The following is a 24,531-nucleotide window of genomic DNA, read 5'->3' on the forward strand; positions in this document are numbered from 1 at the left end:
CATCTGACCGCAGCCAGGAAAAAGGACGAACCGCAGCTCGTATAGAAACGTTTGATCGCAACCAAACGGTGGACCGCAGCCCAAGAGTATCAATCTGACCGCAGCCAGCTTCTGAACCGCAGCTCAGGATAACCAATCCGATCGCAACCGAATTGGGGTAACACACACATAACACATAGCAAGTACATGCAACCCACATTACACATTAGGAAGGGGGAGAAAACGTATAACAAAACCTATGTGTGATCCATCACTTACTAAGAATAGTCCTAAGGGGTTCATACTTCTTCCACCTAGGTCAACGGGATACCAATTCAACTAGCATGCAATATAATAGACTCATAAACCTACGAACGGTACCCGAAACATCAAACTAGACATAGGCACGTTAAACGGAGTCCGTTGGGACACCACGGGGAACGGGGAACATCAAACGGGGAAGCCGGGGTCCCGGGTGGGACAATTTTCCAGCGGGTAGCCGGTGGGTGGGGGCCACCCGCCGGCTGCCCGCCGGATTCTACTGTTCCGGGCAGCGGGTCGCCGGCGGGCAGCTGCCCGCCCGCCGGCCACCCGCTGCCGGGCGGTGTTTTACGGCCATGGGTAGGTGGCGGGTCCCCTACCCCCCACCTACCCCCCACTGACTCTTTTCATCACTTTTCGCCCCGGGAACCGTTGTGGAACCCGAAACCATGCTTAGACACTTTACAACGCAATTAACGACAATTCGTAGACAATTAACGGATCAAATACGAGAAACGAACGACACATAATCTATCATGCTTTTCTAAACATAATCAACACCCAAACATGCGATTTCCCCACCCGATAATCCAAGAATAAGATCATACGATACAACCTAGGGTTCTAATCACTTTTATATCAACAAGAATACGGTTCGTCTTCTAATTGCAAGATTCGGTAAGAATAACACATAAACATCAAGAGCATCACACAATTATCAAGAACGACACATAATCATCAAGAACTCCATATAATTATCAAGAACACCATAGTTATCAAGAATCTCCCAATATCAAGATCATCAAGATCCCCCATGGGATCATCACATCAATTACCAATAATAACCATCATAACTCGCCAATATACAATAATATGGGGAAACCCTAAGGGGGAATTATAACTATGAAAATAGGTTTTGTTGAGACATGGGTTACCTCTTAGCCTTAATTAATTCCTTGGCTACGAAGGATCTTTCTTTAAGCTTCCTTGCTTTCTTGATTTCTCCTAAGGGGATTCTTGGAGCTCTTTTGGGGTGGTGGGGCGTTATTCTTGTGGGAGGAGTTCTAGGTGCTTCCTAAAAAGTTCCCTATTTATAGATCTAGGGATCTTATTTAGGGTCTAATCCTATTGGGATTAGGGGTTGGGTTTATATAGGAGGGCCCATGGGCTACGGTGGGCCTTTTTCCCTAATTAATCATTATAATTTATTTTTTTCTCTTGGGCTATTAATTAATTGATTAATTGGTTTTAGGACTCGTAACACGGGGTGTTACACTCTCCCCCCCTTAACAGGAAGCTTCGTCCCCGAAGCTTGGCCCCTGGTGAAAGAAAAAAAAAGGTTTTCTCTTAGTTACCTGGAGTGAACAGCTCTGGATACCGCTCCTTCATCGTGTCCTTAAGTTCCCATGTTGCTTCCTCGGTCCCGTGGTTGGTCCAGAGGACCTTCACCATTTCTATGACTCGGTTCCGGGTGTTTCTTGTCTTGGTGTCCAGGATTCTTACGGGTTTCTCTTCGTATACTAGTGACTCGTCGAGGTCTAAGGTCTCGTGTTGGAGTACGTGGCTTGGGTCGTGTATGTATTTCTTTAGCTGAGATACGTGGAACACGTTGTGTACTCGTTCTAGTTCGATGGGTAAGGCGAGGCGGTAGGCCAAGTCCCCGATTTTCTCCACGATTTCGTAAGGACCGATGAACCGGGGGCTGAGTTTTCCTTTTCTTCCGAACCTCATTACTCCTCGTGTGGGCGAGATCCTTAGCCAGACCTTGTCCCCGAGGTTGAATTCGGCTTGTTTCCTCTTTAGGTCGGCGTAAGACTTCTGGCGGTCTTGGGCGGCCTTCATCCTTTCCTGGATGTGTTTGACCTTAGCTATGGTGTCTTGTAGGTATTGGGGGCCCAGTGTTACCGGGTTTACCATATCTTCCCAACATAATGGGGTTCTACACTTCTGGCCATACAGTGCTTCGTAGGGTGCCATGCGAATGCTCGCGTGGTAGCTGTTGTTGTATGAGAACTCGATGAGGTCTAGGTGTTCTTCCCACGTCCCTAAGTCTAGTGTGCAGGCTCTTAGCATGTCCTCGAGGGTTTGGATGGTTCTCTCGGTTTGGCCGTCTGTGGTGGGGTGAAAGGCTGTGCTTAGTGTTAGGTGCGTTCCCAACGCTGATTGTAGTGATTTCCAGAATTGTGAGAGGAATCTGGAATCTCTATCGGACACAATGTTTCGGGGGACTCCGTGGTATTTCACCACTCGGTTTATGTAGGCTTGGGCTAGTTGCGTCATTGTCCAAGTTTCCTTCATGGCAATGAATCGTGCCGTTTTGGTCAGCCGATCCACTATGACCCAGATTTTGTCCTTGTCGGTTCTTGTTGGGGGTAACCCTCCGACGAAGTCCATGGATATGGAATCCCATTTTCCTTGTGGTATTTCAAGGGGTTGTACGAGCCCCTTGGGCTTGCATCGTTCAGCCTTTACTCTTTGGCAATTCAGGCACCTGGCCACGAAATCTGCGATTTCCTTCTTCATGTTTGGCCACCAAAACGTTCTCCTTACGTCTTGGTATAACTTGTCACCCCCTGGGTGGACCGAGTACGGGGAGTTGTGTCCTTCCTCCAAGATCCGTTGTTTCAAGTGAGGGTGCGTTGAGGGTACACACCACCTTCCTTTGTAATGGAGGCTACCGTCCGGGCGTGCTTCGAAGGGGCCTTCCTTCCCTTGGGTTAGGTCGTGGCGGATCTTATCTAGTTCCGGGTCCTGGTGTTGCCCTGCTTTGATCTCCTCGAAGAGGGCGGGTATAGCTTGCGTGTTGAGTAGGTAGGCATTGGGGCGGGTTTGTCCTTGCTCTATTATTTCCAAGTATAGTTTTTGGAAGTCCCTGTACAGTTGGTCCGGTAGGACCCACGTGGTGTTGAGGGAATGGTTTGTCTTTCGGCTTAGGGCGTCTGCAACGACGTTGGCTTTTCCCTCGTGGTATTGGATGTCTAGGTCGTAGTCTTTTATGAGTTCTAGCCACCTTCGTTGTCTCATGTTTAGGTCCTTTTGGGTGAAGATGTACTTTAAGCTCTTATGGTCGGTGTAGATTTTGCATTGTACCCCATACAGGTAGTGCCTCCAGATTTTTAGTGCGAAAACGATAGCGGCTAGTTCGAGGTCATGGGTGGGGTAGTTTTCTTTGTGGGTTTTGAGTTGCCTGGATGCGTATGCTATTACTTTCCCTTTTTGCATCAGCACGCATCCCAATCCTTTCTTGGATGCATCGCTGTAGACCTCGAATTCTTCCGTTCCGGCGGGGATGGCTAGCACGGGCGCCGTGGTTAGCTTGTCCTTTAATTCTTGGAAGGCTGAGATGCAGTCGTTGTCCCATCGGAAGGGGGTTTCCTTTTTCATGAGCTTAATGAGGGGTTGGGCTATCTTGGTGAAGTCGGGTACAAACCTCCTGTAGTAACCGGCCAGGCCTAAGAAGCTTCGGACCTCCGAGAGTGAGCTTGGCGTGGTCCATTCTTTAACGGCGCGAATCTTAGCGGGGTCCACCCTGATCCCTTCTTTGGTTATTACGTGGCCCAAGAAGGCTACGCTGTCTTGCCAGAATTCGCACTTGGAGAATTTAGCGTAAAGTTGGTTTTCTCTGAGGGTTTGTAGTGATATACGAAGGTGCTTCTCATGCTCTTCTTTATTTCGGGAGTAGACTAGGATGTCGTCAATGAACACAATGACGAAGTCATCCAGGTGAGGTCGGAATACTCGATTCATGAGGTCCATGAATATGGCGGGTGCGTTAGTGAGGCCGAAGGGCATTACGGTAAACTCGTAGTGGCCGTAACGCGTCCGGAAGGCCGTTTTCTGGATGTCCGGTTTGGCCACTTGGATTTGATGATATCCGGATCTTAGGTCGATCTTCGAGAATACCCCTGCCCCCTTAAGTTGGTCGAATAAGTCATCTATCCGGGGAAGGGGGTATCTATTCTTTATTGTAACTTGGTTGAGTTCCCTGTAGTCGATGCATAGGCGCATGCTCCCATCCTTTTTCTTAACGAATAGTACTGGTGCTCCCCATGGGGAGGTGCTGGGTCGGATATAACCCTTATCTAGTAGTTCCTGGAGTTGTGTCTTCAGTTCTTTCATTTCCTTTGGTGCTAGTCTGTAGGGTGGTTTAGAGATCGGGGCGGCATCCGGTGTGAGGTCTATGGTGAACTCGACCTCTCTGGCCGGGGGTGCCCCGGGGATTTCGTCCGGAAAGACGTCGGTGAACTCGTTTACCACTGGGATGTCTCGTGGTTCGAGTATTTTGGCGTTGAGGTCTTCGACTGAGCATAAGAAGGCCTCGTTTCCTTGGCCCAGATACTTCTTAATTTTCATCATGTTTACAAGCTTGATCCCCGGATCCTGGCGGATACTGCGGTATGACACCCTCTTTCCGTTTGGTCCTCGTAAGACCACTTTCTGCTCTCCGCACAAGATTTGCGCTTGGAATTTCCCTAGCCAGTCCATGCCCAAGATTACTTGCATCCCATCCAGTTGGAACTGGATTAGGTTGCTGGGAAATTCTACCCATTGAATGGTGATTATCACATGTTCGTACATGCGATCACATTTTATGATCTCGCCTGAGGCCACCTTGACTTGGAGCCGGACCTTGGTGCTGGCGTTAAGGTTGAGCTGGGCGGCGAATTCGGTTGCTATAAATGAGTTGGTAGCCCCCGAGTCAAATAGTATGGTGGCTGGGGTGGCGTGCACTAGGAAAGTTCCGGAGACTATGTTGCTATCTCCGACCCTGGCCTTGCTTAGGGTGAGGATCCTCCCCTGGGCAGTCGGCGTGATGGCCCGGCCCAGTGGGGTGGTTTTGAGGTTTTTAGGCTCTTTGGTGGGAATTGGGCGACTTCTTTCGGGCTTCCTTTTATACCCCAGTTGTGTCCCTTGGGGCGGGTTCGTTACCTGTTGTAGTTGACACGCCTTGGCGTAGGCCTCCCCGAGGGTCTTTGGTTCTTGGGCGGCCAAGGCCCTCTGGTGTTTGGGGCTAAGGCCTGCTAAGAATTTCCTGACTTTGATCCCCTCGGTGGATACTAGCTCGGGGGTGAGGCGAGCCAGTTGGCAGAACCGTTGGTAGTATTCTGTGACTGGGGCTGCCCCTTGTCTTAGGTGGAGGAATTCCTCGCGTGTGGCGGCTTTCAGGTGGTTGGGGTAGAACCGTTCTCGTAACCGTGTTTTTAGGTCTTCCCAGTCGAATCCGGGGTCGTGTTCGTACGTAGGCCCCTCACGGGCCCACCAGATGTCGGCCTCGTGTCTGAAGTAGAAGGAGGCTATCCCGACTTGGCGGTGTTCGGGGCATTGGGTTGCCCTGAATACCCTGTCGAAGGTCTCAATCCATTCCTCGAGGGTCGTGGGTTCTTCGTCTCCCGAGAAGGTGGGCGGTTGGTGTGGCGAGACTTGGTGGTGGATTTCCAAGCTCTCGTTCGTTGGTAGGGGTTGGGGAATGACAGTGCTTAGTGCCTGGGCGATTTGGGCCAGGCGTTGTAGATTCTGAGTCAGGAGTTCCTGAGTAGGGCGTCTCGGTGTTCCTGTCTGTTTCTTCTTGGGTGCCATCCTGGTGGTTAAAGGTTGATATTATTTTGTGTTTTCACCTTGATGTAATAAGCGGAGAAGAGTTTCTTAATATTTAGAGAGGGTGAAGTGAGGGGAGGTGATGTGTAGGTTTCTCAATCTTACTGCGCGTCCTAAGATTCCTGAGGCCTATGTTCCTAAGCATCTAGAGTTCAAGCCTAATGTCCTAAAGTCTGGTCTTAAGAGTCTTATCCTAGGGTCAAACTTAGGCTCTGATACCAACTGTAACACCCCAGATTTTCAAGACATTTAAAACTTATAATAAAGGTAGAATCTTATTAAATCCCAAGATATAAATACAAGCGTTCGGGGTGCTATGCCACACCTGGGCTAGAGAACCCAAGTGCACAGGCTAACTAACTAATATCCTCAAAGCGTAAATACGTAAACGTGGCACGCAGGCCAAAAAGGAAAACTATCTACTTCTATATTCCAAGTTCTAGCGCGCTCCAGTGACTTAACCTTCTGTGCCTGAAAGCCAAATATATCTGTTCAGCGAGAGATGCTGGTAACCCACTCCAACGCGTTGAAATACAATACATATAGAGATATATATAGATATACGAAAACCATTTTGAGCATGAAGATATATCCTACGAATACTAGCTTTAAAACCAGGAATGACTTGACAGATAAGGCTAAACACAAGCACAGTTATAACGAGCATATGCAGTTCACAATAGATAAGGCAGATAAGGCAAAGCATAACAATGATCATAACCCAACATGAACAATCCCCAATATAAATCCCTTAGTAACATCCCCCAAGACACTCGTAATCACAACTCGTCCAGGTCACAACACATAACACACTTTGTTGGCGCCACAGGACCAATCGCATGCCCATACATGAGGGTCAGCGCATATAGCTCTGACACGGCCCCGCAGCACCCTGCGCCGTATCGCAACACGGAGGGGTCGATCGCAACCGACCGATGAACCGCAGCTCATCATAGTGTTTGATCGCAACCAAACAGTGGACCGCAGCCCAAGAGAATGTCATCTGACCGCAGCCAGGAAAAAGGACGAACCGCAGCTCGTATAGAAACGTTTGATCGCAACCAAACGGTGGACCGCAGCCCAAGAGAATGTCATCTGACCGCAGCCAGGAAAAAGGACAAACCGCAGCTCGTATAGAAACGTTTGATCGCAACCAAACGGTGGACCGCAGCCCAAGAGTATCAATCTGACCGCAGCTCAGGATAACCAATCCGATCGCAACCGAATTGGGGTAACACACACATAACACATAGCAAGTACATGCAACCCACATTACACATTAGGAAGGGGGAGAAAACGTATAACAAAACCTATGTGTGATCCATCACTTACTAAGAATAGTCCTAAGGGGTTCATACTTCTTCCACCTAGGTCAACGGGATACCAATTCAACTAGCATGCAATATAATAGACTCATAAACCTACGAACGGTACCCGAAACATCAAACTAGACATAGGCACGTTAAACGGAGTCCGTTGGGACACCACGGGGAACGGGGAACATCAAACGGGGAAGCCGGGGTCCCGGGTGGGACAATTTTCCAGCGGGTAGCCGGTGGGTGGGGGCCACCCGCCGGCTGCCCGCCGGATTCTACTGTTCCGGGCAGCGGGTCGCCGGCGGGCAGCTGCCCGCCCGCCGGCCACCCGCTGCCGGGCGGTGTTTTACGGCCATGGGTAGGTGGCGGGTCCCCTACCCCCACCTACCCCCCACTGACTCTTTTCATCACTTTTCGCCCCGGGAACCGTTGTGGAACCCGAAACCATGCTTAGACACTTTACAACGCAATTAACGACAATTCGTAGACAATTAACGGATCAAATACGAGAAACGAACGGCACATAACCTATCATGCTTTTCTAAACATAATCAACACCCAAACATGCGATTTCCCCACCCGATAATCCAAGAATAAGATCATACGATACAACCTAGGGTTCTAATCACTTTTATATCAACAAGAATACGGTTCGTCTTCTAATTGCAAGATTCGGTAAGAATAACACATAAACATCAAGAGCATCACACAATTATCAAGAACGACACATAATCATCAAGAACTCCATATAATTATCAAGAACACCATAGTTATCAAGAATCTCCCAATATCAAGATCATCAAGATCCCCCATGGGATCATCACATCAATTACCAATAATAACCATCATAACTCGCCAATATACAATAATATGGGGAAACCCTAAGGGGGAATTATAACTATGAAAATAGGTTTTGTTGAGACATGGGTTACCTCTTAGCCTTAATTAATTCCTTGGCTACGAAGGATCTTTCTTTAAGCTTCCTTGCTTTCTTGATTTCTCCTAAGGGGATTCTTGGAGCTCTTTTGGGGTGGTGGGGCGTTATTCTTGTGGGAGGAGTTCTAGGTGCTTCCTAAAAAGTTCCCTATTTATAGATCTAGGGATCTTATTTAGGGTCTAATCCTATTGGGATTAGGGGTTGGGTTTATATAGGAGGGCCCATGGGCTACGGTGGGCCTTTTTCCCTAATTAATCATTATAATTTATTTTTTTTCTCTTGGGCTATTAATTAATTGATTAATTGGTTTTAGGACTCGTAACACGGGGTGTTACAGTTCCCTTGTTCCTTACACTTTCTAAAGTTAGTAAGGGTATTCTTGACCTTTTACCTAGTGTTAGTATTGTAACATAACCTAGAAGACATCTTCATTTCATCCCTTACACTTTCTAAAATATTAGCTCTACCTTCTCTCTAGAAAGGTGAGTAGCTTTTCCTCCAAGCTAAGTTGAGACCTTGTCAAGACTTCAAGATTTGCTTCCAAGATTCAACCTTTCACCTATTTGGGCATCTAGGATGGTAAGATCTAAGTCCATATTGTGTTTTTGGTTCCATCTTAGATGTCTTTTTCTTAAAGGTAGGATCTTTATGATCATTTGGTTTGTTTTTGAAGTGGGTTTGGAAAGTAAGCCTTGTGGGGAGCTTGTTGAGGTGTAAAGTGAAGTCTTTTAGTCTACAAGAGGTAACTCATGCTCTACAAAATCTATTTTGCTTACCTATATGTGATTTCTTGGATTCTACTTGTGTTTTGCTATGAAATGTGAGTGTTTATGCATTTGTCTTGTGAAAATGCATATCTAGAGCTTGTGTTTAGGGTTCATTTGTGTAATTGCTTGGCATTTCCTATGATTCAAGTCATTTTGTTGTATTGGGTGAGATTTAGCATGTTTTGGACTTGAATTTGAGTTGGAGATGAAAAATCCGCGAAGTTGGTTTTGTGGTACATGACATGTACCCTCGGGCGGGGCACCACCCGTCGCCCCACCCGCAGGTACAAGGCTTGTGGAAATGTGTTCCCGCGGGCGGAACCACGGGCGGGGCACCACCCGTGGGTCCACCCGCGGGTACACAAGTGGAGTTGTTTGGGGATTTGTTCCCCGTGATTCTTTTGACTCGGTATTTGGTTTTTTGACTTCCCGATGTTCTTTTGTGGAACTATTTGAGTGTCTTCTTAATGTTTCGTATGTCTAGAACTATATGGTAGGTATCCATGTAGGATTTTGGTGTCTTGAATCGTGCTAAGTGTTCAACATTGTGTTTTGTTGAACCGTGATCAGTCTTGTGTGTTCTTCGGAACTATATTCAGTTTACCCGTTTGATAAGCATGCTAGTTTGGTGTCTAAATGCTAGCGTGTGTGTTGTTTGTACCTTCCGATTGATTGATGATAACTTGTGTTATTCATCGTTGTTGTTGTTGGGCGGTGACCCATTCCTTGATTGAGTATGTTTCATATCTTCGTTGTGATCCGTTGATTGATTCTTGTTGAGGTGTGATGCGTGTGTGGCTTTACCTGGATTGCACGATTAGTGGTATGGGACACTAGTTACCAAGGTATTGCAGCGGTCCTCGTGGTGGCCGTGACGTGATTATGGAGCTGTGGCCTTTGTGTGAGGTTCACGTGTTTCTGGGGGATACCATGTGTTATCCAGGGCATGTGTTGCCATGTGTGTACGGTACCTCGTGTACTATGAATCGGTGGTTTTGTTGGAGGTCTGTTGGAGGGGGAATGACAGTTCCCGGAGGAATAAGGTTGGACTTGGCGTACAGGGGTCCTGGAGGTAAAGGTTGGAACTAGACATAAGGATGGGGGTAGCCATAAGGTTGGAACCGGGCATAAGGAAGGCATATCAACTCGTGGCGGATGGTGTCACGAGGGCTTGTGTAGCCGTGGTTGTGTGTTCTCTCTTGTGACGTGTGTAGTCACAAAGGCATGTGTTGCCATTGGTCGTGTCTTTATCCTTGAGTTGTTGTTGTCCTTTGTGGTCTTGGGATGTGTTCCCGTGTATCTTTGAAGAGTGTTGAGTCTTGAATTGGTGTTTACTCTCGGTTTTACACTTATATATATGTATTCCGTTTCGAAATGATTTTGTATATATCCTATCTATGTATGATACTTAACAGGTATTGGTGGGTTACCAGCATTATCGTTGACCGGACGTCGTCCCATGTTTATCTTTGTGTTCTTTCAAGTGATGTCTAGACGAGCGCGATGTCTAGTGCCCGATAGTTTAGTACCTTGCCTTTGCTTTTTGGCTTGTGAGCCGATGTAGTGTTAGACTTATGACTTTGGGATAGTTGTGTACACAATGTAGATTTGACCGCCGTAGCGTTTATCATTGTTGGTAAACGTGGCATAACACCCCTGTTTTGGATTTACCTTTATCCAGTTACCTTTTTATCTTCCGCTGTGCTAGTGTTTTGTTTTGTTATCTGCATGTGTTAAGGCTTTTTATATAGCATGTTTGGGGGGTGTTACACTGGGCGTATCCGAACGGCTCCTCGACTGGCTGTATGCCACTCGCCATGCATCTCGTAGCTGGCGCAGCAAATGTTGCGACTTGGATACAGATGGATTCATACTATGCCATACTGCATCGTTGCGTGCCTGCCATATTGTCCAGAAAATTAAAGCCAAATTCACCGCATCATCAGCCAACTGACTACCCAGAATGTGATCCATGAAATCTAGAAGCTCCCTACCTTGCAATACATCATCGTTCTCCCACAACTGCTTCGCAAAGTCGCACTCACAGAAGAGATGCGCCATTGATTCCGTAACATAACCACAAATGGGACAACCCCCTCCAATCCACACTCTTTTCAAGCATAAATTATCCCGTGCCGGAAGAACTCCACGAGCACATCTCCATAGGAAGTTTTTCACTTTGGGTGGAGTTGGTAATGTCCATAAAGCCTTCCATGCATGAAAACCAGTGTCTACTGCCGGTTGCAATCTCTCGCGAGCGATTAAACGGTAGCCATTCTGCACAGTGTACCTACCCCGCAAATCTCCGGGCCATCTCCAGTAATCCTTGAGATGAACGTTCACTGGGGTGGCAAGGATTCTGGGAACATCGTCAGCGTGGAAGATATCTCGTAAAATGTCACCATCCCAGCGACCGTGTGCATTTAGTAAGCCATTAACAGTTGCATGCCTCAGCTCCTCCACGCACGGCGTAACTAATGGTTTGTTTGAAACATCCGCTAGCCAATTCCACCTCCATATCTTGGTATCCGCCCCATCGCCAATTCGTCTCGCGATGCCTTGTTCTAAAACAGTCCTCCCGGCCATTATACTCCGCCATATAAAGCTGGGGTTCCCTCCTATCTGAGCTTCCATGAAATCCACGGTAGAGAAATACTTCGCCTTCAAGAGGCGACTAACCAACGAGTCAGGCTGAGTTAGCAATCGCCACCCTTGCATGGCCAATAAAGCAACGTTAAAATCATGCAGCTTCTTGAAACCTAAACCAGCCATCGTTTTCGGTTTACACAATCGATCCCAGGATAACCAGTGTATCCCCCGACTCCCATTACCACCACCACCCCCCCCCCACCAATAACGATTGAACATCTTTTCCAGAGTGTCACACACACGCAAAGGCAACACAAAAATTGACATAGTAAAAATCGGAAGAGATTGTGCTATGCTTTTCAGAAGTACCTCCTTGCCTGCTCGGGAAAGGAATTTATGCTGCCACAGCCCGATACGTGCACGAATATTTTCTTCAATGTACTTAAACACTGCAGTTTTATTTCGTCCAAGGGCCGACGGCAAACCCAAGTAACGACCCAAATCCGGGGCCTCGTGAACTCCCACAATTCCCGTAACTAAGTCCCGCATAGGCGCCGGTATGTTGTGACTATAAACAACATTGGACTTGTCAAAGTTGATAAGTTGCCCCGATGCCAAGCTATACAGATCCAGACATTGTTTAATATTCATCGCTTCTCTTTGGTTGGCCCTGAAAAAGAGTAGGTTATCGTCAGCAAAGAAAAGGTGAGAGATGGCCGGAGCTCCCCGGGCCACCCTCACCCCATGAATGTCACCCCGAGCCTCCGCTTGTTGCAGGAGGATCGATAAACCTTCAACACAAAGGATGAAGAGATAAGGCGACAAAGGGTCGCCTTGTCTAATCCCCCGAGTAGGACGGACTTGTCCCGCTACCACGCCGTTAACCAAAATGGAATAATTAACGGTGGTAACACAGAGCATTAAAAGATTAACCCAATCGTTATCAAAACCGAGAGCCCTCAACATGCCCTCCAGGTAGGGCCATTCCATCCTATCGTACGCTTTAGCCATGTCTAGCTTTAACGCAGCCCACCCTACACTTCCTCCCGTTTTCCTGCGTAGGAAGTGCCCGATCTCTCCGGCTATTATAATGTTATCAGTCAGGAGTCGATCAGGCACAAAGGCACTTTGAGATTGTGATACAATTTGACCCAAACATTCCTTCAAACGGTTAGCAATCATCTTAGCCAAAACTTTGTACGCAATGTTACAAAGGGCTATAGGACGCAGGTCCGAAACTCGGATTGGTGTAGCCTTTTTTGGAATCAAAACGATGTTAGCATCGCTCAACCCCGGGGGGAAACTTCTGGTTTCTACGCACTTGAAAATGAACATGGACATGTCATGCCCCAGCACCGGCCAAAAGTGTTGAAAGAAGGCCGGCGACATGCAATCTGGTCTGGGCGCCTTATCCGGGGCCATACTGAACAATGCCTCTTTCACTTCCGTAACCGTGAAAGGGTGAGACAGAGAAGTGTTCATCTCGTCTGTGACCCTTTTTCCTGAACACGGTGAAAGAGCTCGGTATTACTTGCACCAGAGCAAAAAATAGAGTCATAATACCTGAGGATCTCCGCATTCATAGCCGCACCTTCCTGCCATTCGCCATCCGAGTCTTTTAAACGCGATAAAAGATTGCGTTTGCGCCGTGCCGTTGCTGATTTATGGAAATATTTTGTGTTCGCATCACCATGTTTAAGCCATAACTGTTTGGATCTCTGCTTCCAGAAGATTTCTTCCGCAACTAGCAAGACCTCCAGTTCACCCTCCACCGTTTTGAATTGCTCCATACCCTGTAGACTGCGATCCTCCTTTAACCGAGCCAGAGTTCGGCGAAGTCTCTGGATTCGATTACCAAATCTCCGATGATGTTCCCCTCCCCACTTCCACAATCGCTCGCCACACATAGCAAGCCGTTCCTGGAAATCCAACCCCGTAGAGAGGCGCCAAGCTTCGCCAACAATCGTAGCACAACCTTCTTCCAAGAGCCAAGCGGACTCAAATTTAAACGAGCGAGAATTCGCCCTGGTAGTTCCCGGATCAAAATTGACCGAGAGAGCACAGTGGTCCGAAAAAACAGTGTAGATATTTTGGACCACCACCTCGTCATGAAGCTCCAACCACTCCTTCGTGGCTACCGCCCTGTCCAGTCGCTCTTCCACCCACCACTCCGTTCCCCGGCTCTTCTCCCACGTGTACCTACCACCTTCCATCCCTAAGTCGATAAGCTGAAAGTCACCTAATGCATCATTAAAACCTTCAATAAGCGAGGCCGGGTGGGAATGCGATCCTCTTTTTTCGGAAAGACAGGCGATGTCGTTGAAATCTCCCACGACGACCCAAGGCAGGGATGACCTGTCCTTTAGTTGTCGTAACAAATCCCATGTGATATGACGCCGCGACCTATCCGACTCACCGTAGAAGCCAGTGAGTCTCCAAGCTGGAAGGCCAGGCAGAGTTATCTCCATGTCTATGTGGTTGTTGGAGTAACCCAAAAGAGACGCCGTATCCGCATTCCTCCAAAAGAAAGCAAGACCCCCACCTAAGCCTGTACGTTCCACACCAATTTTACAATCAAATCCCATCTTCACACGCGCCTGTTCCACTTGTAAATCAGTAGCCTTCGTCTCCATTAAGAAAACGAACATGGGTCGCTTCTTGGACATGATGCCCAATAATTCGCGAACTGTCCGGGTGCCACCCATTCCCCGGCAGTTCCAACTTAGGAAACTCATTTGTCCTGGCGAACCTGGTCCGCCAGGCTCGCCTGTTCATGAATCTTTGGAGTGTCAGTCATATGCACATCACTACCTGTCGCAACATCCTCCTCATCTCCTCTCCTTCGCTTAAGATCACCTTGTAATCCTCCTGCCTCCTCTGTATCCACCAGTACCGCCGGCGGTGGCCCCGCCGAGGGAAGAGCAGTCATTGATGCCGATGTAGATGTAACCGGTAGAAGCCACTTTGCTCCTACTGGCTTTACCTGCCGTTTTGGATCAGCTCGCAGCCACGCTCCGAAGGGGAACGCCTCCGGTAGAATCCCTTCCTCGTACACCGTTTTACAGAATTTATCTGAGTGGCCCAAAATCCCGCAGCAGTAGCAGAAAGTACTCAACCGCTCATACTTGAACGTGATCCAGTGCACAGATCCATCTCGTCTTTTGAGCTTCATTCGCCGTTTAAGAGGAGACGCTACATTCATCCTCACCCTGATACGATAATAGCTCTTCCAAGCCCCACCAAAATTGAAAGGATCAGCCGTGATGAATTCCCCGACATAGTCTCCTATCTTGGCAATGAATTCTGGAGAGGCAAACATGGATGGCAGACCATGAATCTGGACCCAATGCAAAAAGGAATAGATGCGAGGTCGACATCCTCTGGCCTAACGCCCATCGGGACTTGATCGCAGATCAGGAGGTTGTTTTCGAAAGACCATGGCCCGTCGTCAAGAACCCGCTGGAGGTCCCTCGGGTGGGGGAATTGGAATAGGAACAGGTCATCTGCCAGTGATACCGCATACATCCCCATTACTGGGCGCCACACGGAGGCCAGGACCTGCTGCATATGTTCAAAACGTACCTGTCGATCCGTGAGAAGTCTCCCAACCAGATTGTGATGAATCGTGACATCCGGGATCGGCTGCAATTCAAATGCCTCCAAACCACCAGTTTCCTCCTCGGCCAGAGACAAATCAGTGCACTGCTTCTCGATTTGTTGGATATCCATGTTAGTGCGGTATATCGGAAATACCAGGATCAGAAGAATATAATAACAACACAACAATACTGTGACAGCCATCTGACAAAACCAACTATAAAAAGAGCCCTAGAAATCTAGGGACCCCTAGTTAAAGTTGAGGATTTTATTTTGTTTTGGATCTTAATATTACCAGATAGTGAAATCATACCAAAAGCCAAACCAAACACCAAATTGGTATAATATTCATTGGTGTTACTTAGTACAACATGAACCAAACAACAAACACCAATTTGATTTTCGTATTTAGGTTGATACCTAAGTACAAATAACTTTGATTTATTGGAAAGTATGTATTTATTTAAAAATGGAAATAGGGTTTAAATTGGTCACCGAACGAAACGTGAAAGTGTAATTTGGTAACTGAACGGAAAAAAAAAAAGTGCAATTAGGCCAATCAACCTTCCAAATGCATGCAATTTCACCTGATAGCAAGTTCACATTCCATCTAGCAGGTTGCATGTTGACATGGACGATGAATTAGATAATGACTTGCCATGTTTTTTAAAGAAATATAATTTATTTATTTTTTATATAAAAGAAGCATACGGTAATGTATATATACTAAATATATACAAAATGAACACACAGCCAACATATCTAATTGTTATCAGGTGAAATTGTATACATTTGGAGTGTTAAGTGATCAAATTGCACTTTCATTTCGTTCAAGAACAAATATTAATTTTGGTCTTACGAGTATTAACAAAATGACAGTTTTGGTCCCATGTTTAATTTCTACCAATTTTCATCTACGACTATTATTTTAGTACCATTTTTAATCCACGACTATTATTTTAGTACCAAAATTCATCACGTCGGTCACCCATCTATTTAAGACATCCCGAAATTTAAAATTTTTTTAAAGACATTTTCGTCATTTTCAACTTAAGATTCCAATTTGAGCATAAATAAATGAATTTAAGCCCTAAGATGATCCCAATCCACAGTTCTCCTTCTCATCCTACCTTAATTTGAGGAGGAAAATTGCGAATTGGGATAGATCTTAAAGCTTAAGGGGGCGTTTACTTCATTTCTCTATTTTTCCTTTTCCATTTCTCCATTTTTCCAGTTTTCCATCTCCATTTCTCTGTTTTTCCATTTCCATTTCTCCAGTTTTTCATTTCTCCAAATTTTTTAAATTTCATTTTACAAATTCAAACTTCAAATAAAAAAATGCAATAAATTAATACTAAATGTGTAAAACTAACGAAAATTGATAAAAATATATTACTAAATAAATTGTAATTGTTATAATCATTACACATAGTTTGGTTACAAAACAAGAACATCATTGATTACAATCTCCCCATATAGCATTTGTTATGTCTTCTCGAACTTCATGCATAACATGTTGTTGAGACATATCTAATTCTATGGGATCATTTCCACCATTGCTTCCACTACTACTAGGCATTTCCATGTCTTCCCTTTCATATTCGGTAAATAATTGGTCCATAGCATCATGCATCCGTATAAAATTGTGCATTGCACAACAAGCGATAGGAATTTGGACTTGTCTTCGCAACGGATAACCATGAGTGTATTTAAGAATTGAGAACCTCGCTTTTAGTAACCCAAAACACCTCTCTATGACATTACGCAAGGACGAGTGTCGATAGTTGAATAGAGCTTGCTTATTTCGTATTCGTCCTCGTCCACGGAACTCATTTAAGTGATAGTTTTCCCCACGATAAGGTGCCAAAAACCCAGGAGTATTTGGATAACCGGCATCGACAACATAGTAATAACCTATATAAATGTTATGCACATAATTAATAACGTATTTATAATTTTCAACAAAGTAATTTACTCATTTAAAAAAAAAAAAGGAAGAAGAAAACAATATCATACCTTGAGAAGGCATAGGAAATCCATGTTCAGGTTTTGTAATTGCATCTAAAAATATGCGGGAATCATTGGCACTTCCCTCCCATCCTGCGTGTACGTAAGTAAACATCATGTCATGTGAACAAACGGCCATGACATTTTGGGTCACCATTGAGCCCTTTCGACCAGTAGCAAGGACAAACATGTGCCCAATTCTTCTCTTCATCTCCTCATATGAGTCATCTAAACTAGTTGAGTCATTCTCATCACTTGTTGAGCTATAATATGCATTTTCATCAATAGTTGAGCTATAAGAAATATCATAATTGTTGTCTGACATTATCTGTCCAACACATTATAAAAAGTTCAAACACATATTAATATAAACACATGCTCAAGGTATTACAATTTAAAACACAATTAAAATAGTCATAATACAACATGTCAAAATACTAAAGTACAACACATAGGAGTTCATCTACTAAAGTACAACACATAGGAGTCAACATACTACAACACCTTGATAATAATACTAGGACTCTAGGAGTTCTGATCACATAGGAGTTCATGTACTAGGAGTTCTGATCAACATACTAATCAACATACTAAAGTACAGTTAATATGTTCATATACTAGGAGTTCTGATCACATAATATAAAGAACATGTTCATCATACAAACAACAATTAATACAATATTGATTAGAGGGAAAGCAACCAAGCCAATCGTCTATCTTCGGGCATTGCAATAAAACCATTTCGGTGAGCTTCAGACGTGGCAAGTTTTTCAAAAGCATGATTATAAGCTTCTGAGCTAAGAGTTGAGAATGTGTTTAGAATTTGCACACTTCTCGTCATACTATCAACATGGGTCATTCCCGTACTCATTTCACTCGCAGATTCTTCTCGGTGCTGCCTATGTTGTTGCCTAAGTTTCTTTTCCTTTCGCTCCTCTCTCCTGTCATGCAAATCTTCAAACATTATACTGTTGTACGACATAAATGCAGAAGCAAGTTCATTTCTCCAATTCTTGTTAACACTCATTTTACCACTACCAGTCATCTCATCTGCACTTCGTTTGCCCTTAGAACTATTCCCACAACTTCTAGGTAAGTTGTCTGTATCAGTCATTATAAAGTTATCTTCATTTTGCCTTTCTTCATTGGAGTTCACTGGTTGTTGCGTTGAAGGGTTCGCAAGGCCTCCAGTAGCATAGTTGTTGCCAAAAATAAGACAATACATCTCATAATGTTTGCAACCTTGTTTGTATAGAGTTCTGAATATCTTGTTTTTCTACACAATAAAATAAGCATCATTAGTGTCATCTTTATTATATTAGTGCACTATATTATATAAAAGTATAATTCATACCTTGAAGAAACTTTCCCAAACTTCATCATCTGCTATAGCCTTATTTGTTTCAGCATTGAATGTTACCCCAGTGTGGTTTAACACCTCTAAGAAGCGCTTGTGTAAATCCTTGCATCTGTTATACTTTCCACACAAATGACCACCAGTATAAGCACATCCTGTTTTCTCTTTAAGTTCTTGACTCATTTCATTCTAGGAAGAGGACTTAAAAACAGACTGTCCATTAGGGTGCCGTTTGATCCTATCGTATAAAATATCAAGAAAAACGACCAGGGTACTATCCAACCACTTTGCATCTTCGTCATGCGTATTCCGTAAGTTACTCATCTACAATTTTCATTAATTATTCAATTTCCATTAAAACCTTGTTTAAAATCAGAACATCATTTAAAATCAGAACCTCACCATTGAGCTAACATCAGAACCTCATTTTGAGGTTCTCAGAACCTCAAAATGAGGTTCTGCTGGAACCTCAAAATGAGGTTCTACAATTAGAACCTCATTTTGAGGTTCTATAATCAGAACCTCATTTTGAGGTTCTCAAAACAGAACCTCAAAATGAGGTTCTGTAAGTAATAGAGAAATTAGATATGAGATAACATTCATCAAAATAAATAAAAATAGGTTTAGATAATTACTTGTGGACTTGGACAAGATCCTACAGAAGATTTTGGAGAGTCCGTGTTGAGTTGTTGAGATGCAAGGTTCACCAGAGACGGTAGAGTCACCGGAGTTCTTGTGCGGCTTGACGGAGTGCTGCTACGCTCCTCTTTGCTGTACGTGAAGGAAGGCTGCTACGCGAACGATTGGTAAAAGGAAAGAAGGCTAATGGGAAGAAAAAGGACTGGAGACGAGGGGAAAAGAAAGAAAGAAGGCGAAGGAGATGATGGGAAGGGGAGGAAGGCGATAGACTACACTCAGTCGAGGGAGAGAAGAAAAGAAAGAAGAGAAGGACTAACCCTAGAAGGAGTAATAAAAAATTATCATAAGCTAGATTCGAACCAATGACCTTACTTAATTTTACTATTCACCCGTGTTTATTCCATCCTTCCATTTAGAGAATGTTGTTTTCTATTTCTCCAAAATTGTATAAGAAATGGAAGAATGGAGATGAGATTGAAATTGGAAGAATAGATTTAGTAAACAAGTTCTCCGATTCTCCTTTCTCCACTTCTCCAATTCTCCATTTTTTTGGAGAATTCTCCATTTTTCCAAGTTAGTAAACGCCCCCTAAATTCTTTTATTTATGCTCAAATAGGGATCCTAATTTGCAAAGCACAAAACTATCTTTAATAATTTCATATTTCGGCATGTCTTAAACGAAGGGATGACTAGCGTGATGAATTTTGACACTAAAATAATAATAAATTAGTAGGAATTAAACATATAAACTAAAACTACCATTTTGTTAATACTCGTAAGACCAAAATTGGTATTTACTCTTTCGTTTAATGACCAAAGATCAATTTGAATCTTATTCTTTGTTTGAGTTATGAGTGAAACATGTCTTGTAAAATACGATGATGAGGTAATCAAAAAGGTGAGTAGATAGTTGAGGAGCACAGGGCAAATTATGCCGTGCATCCGTATGCACCATGCATGGTGCATACGGATGCAAAAACGACGTCGTTTTAATAAAATGCACGTCTCCCCTTAAAAAAAAAAATCAGGTTCGATTCCCAGCAACAACATATGAACTAAAATTTCATAATCGATAAACTATAATTCCATAATCGATGAACTATAATTCCATAATCTAATCTATGAACTAAAAATTCCAGAATGAATGAACTAAAATTCCATAATCTATAAACTAAAATTTCAGAATCGATGAACTACAATTCCATAATCGATGAACTATAATTCCATAATCAATGAACTATAATTCCATAATCTATGAACTAAAATTCCAGAATGAATGAACAATATAATGTTGTTGCTGGGAATCGAACTTAAATTTTTTTTAAAGGGGAGACGCGCGTTTTTTAATAAAACGACGTCGTTTTGGCATTAGTATGCACCATGCATGGTGCATACTGATGCACAGCATAACGATTGAGAGCACAGAGAGTTGAACTTGGAATCGGGCACCGTAAGAAAGTGAGTTGAATTTATCATAAGTTATGTTTTGAATAAGCTATTGGGCTTCAAGAGGGCACATTGTGAACTGCTAAAATTTCTTAGGGAAAATCGTAAATTTTTACCAAACTCACAACGGACGGCGAGTCTCCTCCGTCGCTCCGGCGCACTGCCTCACTCCGAAGTTCTGACTGCCCAGGTTTGTTTTATTTATTTATTTCAAGTAGAGAATTTCAACATCTTTGGACAAGGTATAATGTGAAGGCAAAGGTTCAATAAATGAATGAATTTGGAAATTCTGATGATTTATTTGCTGCTTTCAAATCTCAATTCTGCATATTTCGGTCATAATTGTTTGTTAAAGTTATTTATTTGTGTTGAGCATATAACCATTAATATGTAATCCAATTACCAGCTTAGGCTTTTAGTTGAGATGCAACACATGCTTCAATTATTTGTGTCATAATTGTTCTTTCCTTGATTTTTCCTTAATGCCTTTGTAGCCTTGCTATCTGTTTGGATGAAAAAGAAGAGCAGGTGCCAATCAATAGACTAAGACAACATAATCTTGTTTATGCTGACAACAAAAGTCACTGCTTTGTTGGATAAGGCTCTAGCCATTAACCAAGCAAAGCAAATTCATGGCGTAATACTAGTCAGTGGACTCCATGATCTCGAGCCTCTCCTGGTGCGACGAGTTCTTATGTCTGCAGGGAGTTACAACCGAAATACCATTCAATATGTTAAGTTGATGCTTCGGTATATGCAAACTCTGGATATCTTTTCAGTAGCATCCACCATTCGGTTTCTTACAGAACATTCTCAGTTCAGGGAGGCTATATCCATTTATGTACAATTGCAGAGATCCGGGCTCAGTCCCAGCACATTTGCTATATCATCTGCTATAAAAGCTTGTTCGAGGATTCTGGATAAGATTGGTGGAGCTTCGCTTCATGGGCAGAGCTATAAGTATGGTTTCTGTAGGGTTGTTTATGTGCAAACAGCTCTTGTTGATTTTTATGCAAAAATGGGAAAAATGGAGTCTGCGCGAAGCATATTTGATGAGATGGTTGGGAAAAATGTAGTATCGTGGAATTCGATGGTGGCTGGGTATGTAAAATCGGGGGATTTGGCGATGGCTCAAAGTGTTTTTGATCTGATTCCAGAGAAAGACGTCGTTTCGTGGAATTCGATGGTTTCGGGATATGCAAGGGCAGGGAATATGGAGCAAGCGTATGCGTTGTTTCAAAAAATGCCCGAGAGAAGTTCTGCCTCGTGGAATGCGATGATTAGTGGATACATAGATTGCGGTAAGATAGATTTAGCACGCAGCTTCTTTGATGCTATGGACCAAAAGAATCACATTTCATTAATGACGATGATTTCTGGATACTCAAAATGCGGGGATGTAGAGTCTGCCCGGAAGCTCTTTGGCCAGATGGCCGAGAAAGAACATAGAGTTTATAACGCGATGATATCTACTTATGCTCAAAACAGTCGACCAAAAGAGGCTCTCCACCTATTCCGTGAGATGCTTCGATTGAATGTGCAACCAGATTATATGGCGTTGGCTAGTGCAATTTCTGCGTGTTCTCAATTGGGAGATTTGAAGTTCGGGTCTTGGATTGAGTCATACATGAAGGAAGTAGGAATCCAAATGGATGATCATCTGGCCACTGCGTTTATTGATTTGTATGCAAAGTGTGGAAGTACCGAAAAAGCTTATGGTTTATTTCGTGGATTACAAAAGAAAGATGTGGTTGCGTACACTGCAATGATATTAGGATGTGGAATAAATGGTCGGGTAAATGATGCCATCGAGCTTTTTGATGAGATGGTATATTTTGAAATCGGCCCCAACTTGGCGACACTTACAGCAGTCTTGACTGCCTACTCCCACGTCGGTTTGGTCGAAAAAGGATATCAGTGCTTCGTCTCCATGGAGAAGTATGGACTTTCTCCTAATGTTGATCATTATGCTATTGTTGTCGATCTTTTAAGCAGGGCCGGGCGGTTAGAAGAAGCGTATGGTCTGATAAAAAGCATGCCAATGCCGCCTCATGCTGGAGTCTGGGGAGCGTTGCTTCTCGGTTGCAGTTTACAGAACAACTTGGAGATTGGAGAGGTTGCCGCAAGGCATTGCTTTGATCTGGAGCCCGACAGCACCGGTTACCGTTCTCTTCTCGCGAATATTTATGCCTCTGCTGGGAGGTGGGATGATGCTGAGAGGTTGAGAGTGTCTGTGGAGGCGAATGGGTATATCAAGTTGCCTGGTTCCAGTTGGACATAAAGACGGGAAAAGGTAGCTACTTAGCAATGCTGAATTTCTCAAACACATTCGCACTGCAATTCTATTAGGATTGCACCGTAATCCCGAGGGTTGTGAATAGGGATGGCAATTTACCCCGTCCTCAGTCCATCAGTGCGATGCCGCCATCTCCGTTTCTCCTCCAATCGGCGATAGCAGACAGCAGACAGGTGAGACAATAGTCCGTTCTCCGCCATCGTTCTCGCACAGTCGCTGCCTCCACTGCCGGTTTAAAAGGTCTGCTATTCTTTTAAATTTAGAACATTTTCCTTTGCTAATATGGAGTACTATTTGTTAACCTGGAGGGTGTGGTTGAGTGGAAGGGACTCAATCCATCGTTAACCAAATGTCAAGAGTTCAATCCTAGGCTTTGTGTATGGTGCAGTCTTAAATCTCTAGGCCAACTGTCCCACCTAATAGAGGTGCTTACAGTTCAGCAGATGATTAGTCACTGTGTCCGACGGTGAAAACCCTGTGCCACACCTAAAAGAAAACTATTTGTTTGAAAGATATTGTTTAGTTTGGGTTTTGAATCATAAGTAAAATATTTGATTTGGCTACTTTGTGCTTTAGATTTGTCTTTGTCAAAGGATGTGACATAGGAGGCTGGAAAGAATTTGCTTCTTGAAGTGTGATGAATCAAATCTAAATACTTAGTTGTACTTTGTGATGAAGCAGTCTGTATATCCAGCCAGATTTATCTCCTCCTGCTTGATACTGAAGTTGCAACTTTATTGGGTTTGCTCTAACTTAGGTTTTCCAGCTTGTTATTACCCAATGTTAACTTGAACAATTAATTAAATTGTTTTGGTTTCGTTCAGATTGAAGATGAAGATTTTGAAGATTGAAAAATGAGGAATTGAAGGCTTTATTGTATTGCTATTGTATTTTTATATAATCATGTTGATTAGAGTTTTGGAGTTTGGACATTGAAATATTTGTAGTTTGCATTTGCTATTTTGGAATTTGGACTTCGGTTGTTCTTGTGTTATTAAAAACTTGTTGAATGTTTGTAATTGATGAATTATAGGTTATAGACTCAAGTGTTTTAATTTCTGAAATTAGGATTTAAGGAGTACTAATTTGACACTTGGGTTGATCGGGGATCTCTTCTCGCTCCCGAGTCCCGCCTAATTCCCCTTGCGGTTGAGGACAAGTATGAGAAGTTTTTCCAGTTTCCTAATGAGGACGGAGAGTATACTTATTGCCTCGCCTTGTCCCTTTGCCATCTCTGGTCAAGAACCCTCAACCACCCTTGTTTTGTCGTCGATCTTAGTGCTCGACCACCCTTGTTTTGAGTCTAAATTAAAAAAAAAAAAAAAAAAAAATCACAAAATGTGTTTTAACCGTGTACAAATCTTTGTCACCGATCCTGGTGGCCTAACCATCCTTGTTTTGAGTCTAGGGAAAATGAAGTAAATAATAAAATGTATTTTGATGGTCTATAGATACTACCCATGCTTTGTCACTAACCTTGGTGCCCCAATCATATACTCGAAATGTGTATTGACCGTTTACAGATACCACCCTTACTTTATCACCGACCCTAGTGCCCCAATCACCCTTGTTTTGAGTCTAGGTAAAATAGGTAAATCGCAAAATATGTTTTGATAGTGCACAGATACCACCCCTGATTTGTCATTGATAAGGAATATACCCCGGCTTTGACCTCCATGTACGTCCGTGCTCTAATTTTGTAGTCGTGTCGGGTCAAATGGTTCATGTCATGGTTTGCAGGTCAA

General features: G+C 43.9%; 3 protein-coding genes across 6 annotated transcripts; 1 reads left to right on the forward strand and 2 right to left on the reverse strand.

Annotated features, from left to right (window-relative positions):
* Window positions 1-16,473: 16,473 nt before the first annotated feature.
* Window positions 16,474-17,213, reverse strand: LOC109179427. Its single transcript, XM_019328928.1, has 2 exons — window positions 17,058-17,213; window positions 16,474-16,955 (listed from the first exon to the last, which is right to left on the reverse strand). The coding sequence occupies exons 1-2, from the start codon at window positions 17,203-17,205 to the stop codon at window positions 16,495-16,497; spliced, it is 609 nt and encodes a 202-aa protein (XP_019184473.1). The 5' UTR covers window positions 17,206-17,213; the 3' UTR covers window positions 16,474-16,494.
* Window positions 17,214-17,719: 506 nt separating this feature from the next.
* Window positions 17,720-18,595, reverse strand: LOC109179426. Its single transcript, XM_019328927.1, has 2 exons — window positions 18,403-18,595; window positions 17,720-18,324 (listed from the first exon to the last, which is right to left on the reverse strand). The coding sequence occupies exons 1-2, from the start codon at window positions 18,586-18,588 to the stop codon at window positions 17,734-17,736; spliced, it is 777 nt and encodes a 258-aa protein (XP_019184472.1). The 5' UTR covers window positions 18,589-18,595; the 3' UTR covers window positions 17,720-17,733.
* Window positions 18,596-20,537: 1,942 nt separating this feature from the next.
* LOC109179424 (pentatricopeptide repeat-containing protein At4g22760) lies at window positions 20,538-23,767 on the forward strand. Of its 4 annotated transcripts, none has more exons than XM_019328923.1 (3): window positions 20,538-20,680; window positions 20,985-23,026; window positions 23,363-23,767. In XM_019328923.1, exon 2 carries the CDS (start codon window positions 21,056-21,058, stop codon window positions 22,769-22,771), a length of 1,716 nt encoding a protein of 571 aa, XP_019184468.1. In that variant the 5' UTR covers window positions 20,538-20,680; window positions 20,985-21,055; the 3' UTR covers window positions 22,772-23,026; window positions 23,363-23,767. The 4 variants fall into 4 exon arrangements, with proteins under 4 accessions (XP_019184468.1, XP_019184469.1, XP_019184467.1 ...); XM_019328924.1 differs by lacking the exon at window positions 20,538-20,680 and having other exon boundaries at window positions 20,957-23,026; window positions 23,363-23,527; window positions 23,611-23,767; XM_019328922.1 differs by lacking the exon at window positions 20,538-20,680 and having other exon boundaries at window positions 20,957-23,026.
* The last annotated feature ends 764 nt before the right edge of the window (window positions 23,768-24,531 follow it).

Source organism: Ipomoea nil, unplaced genomic scaffold (genome assembly GCF_001879475.1).
Source record: "Ipomoea nil cultivar Tokyo-kokei standard unplaced genomic scaffold, Asagao_1.1 scaffold0900, whole genome shotgun sequence".
NCBI classification, from domain to species: Eukaryota; Viridiplantae; Streptophyta; class Magnoliopsida; order Solanales; family Convolvulaceae; genus Ipomoea; species Ipomoea nil.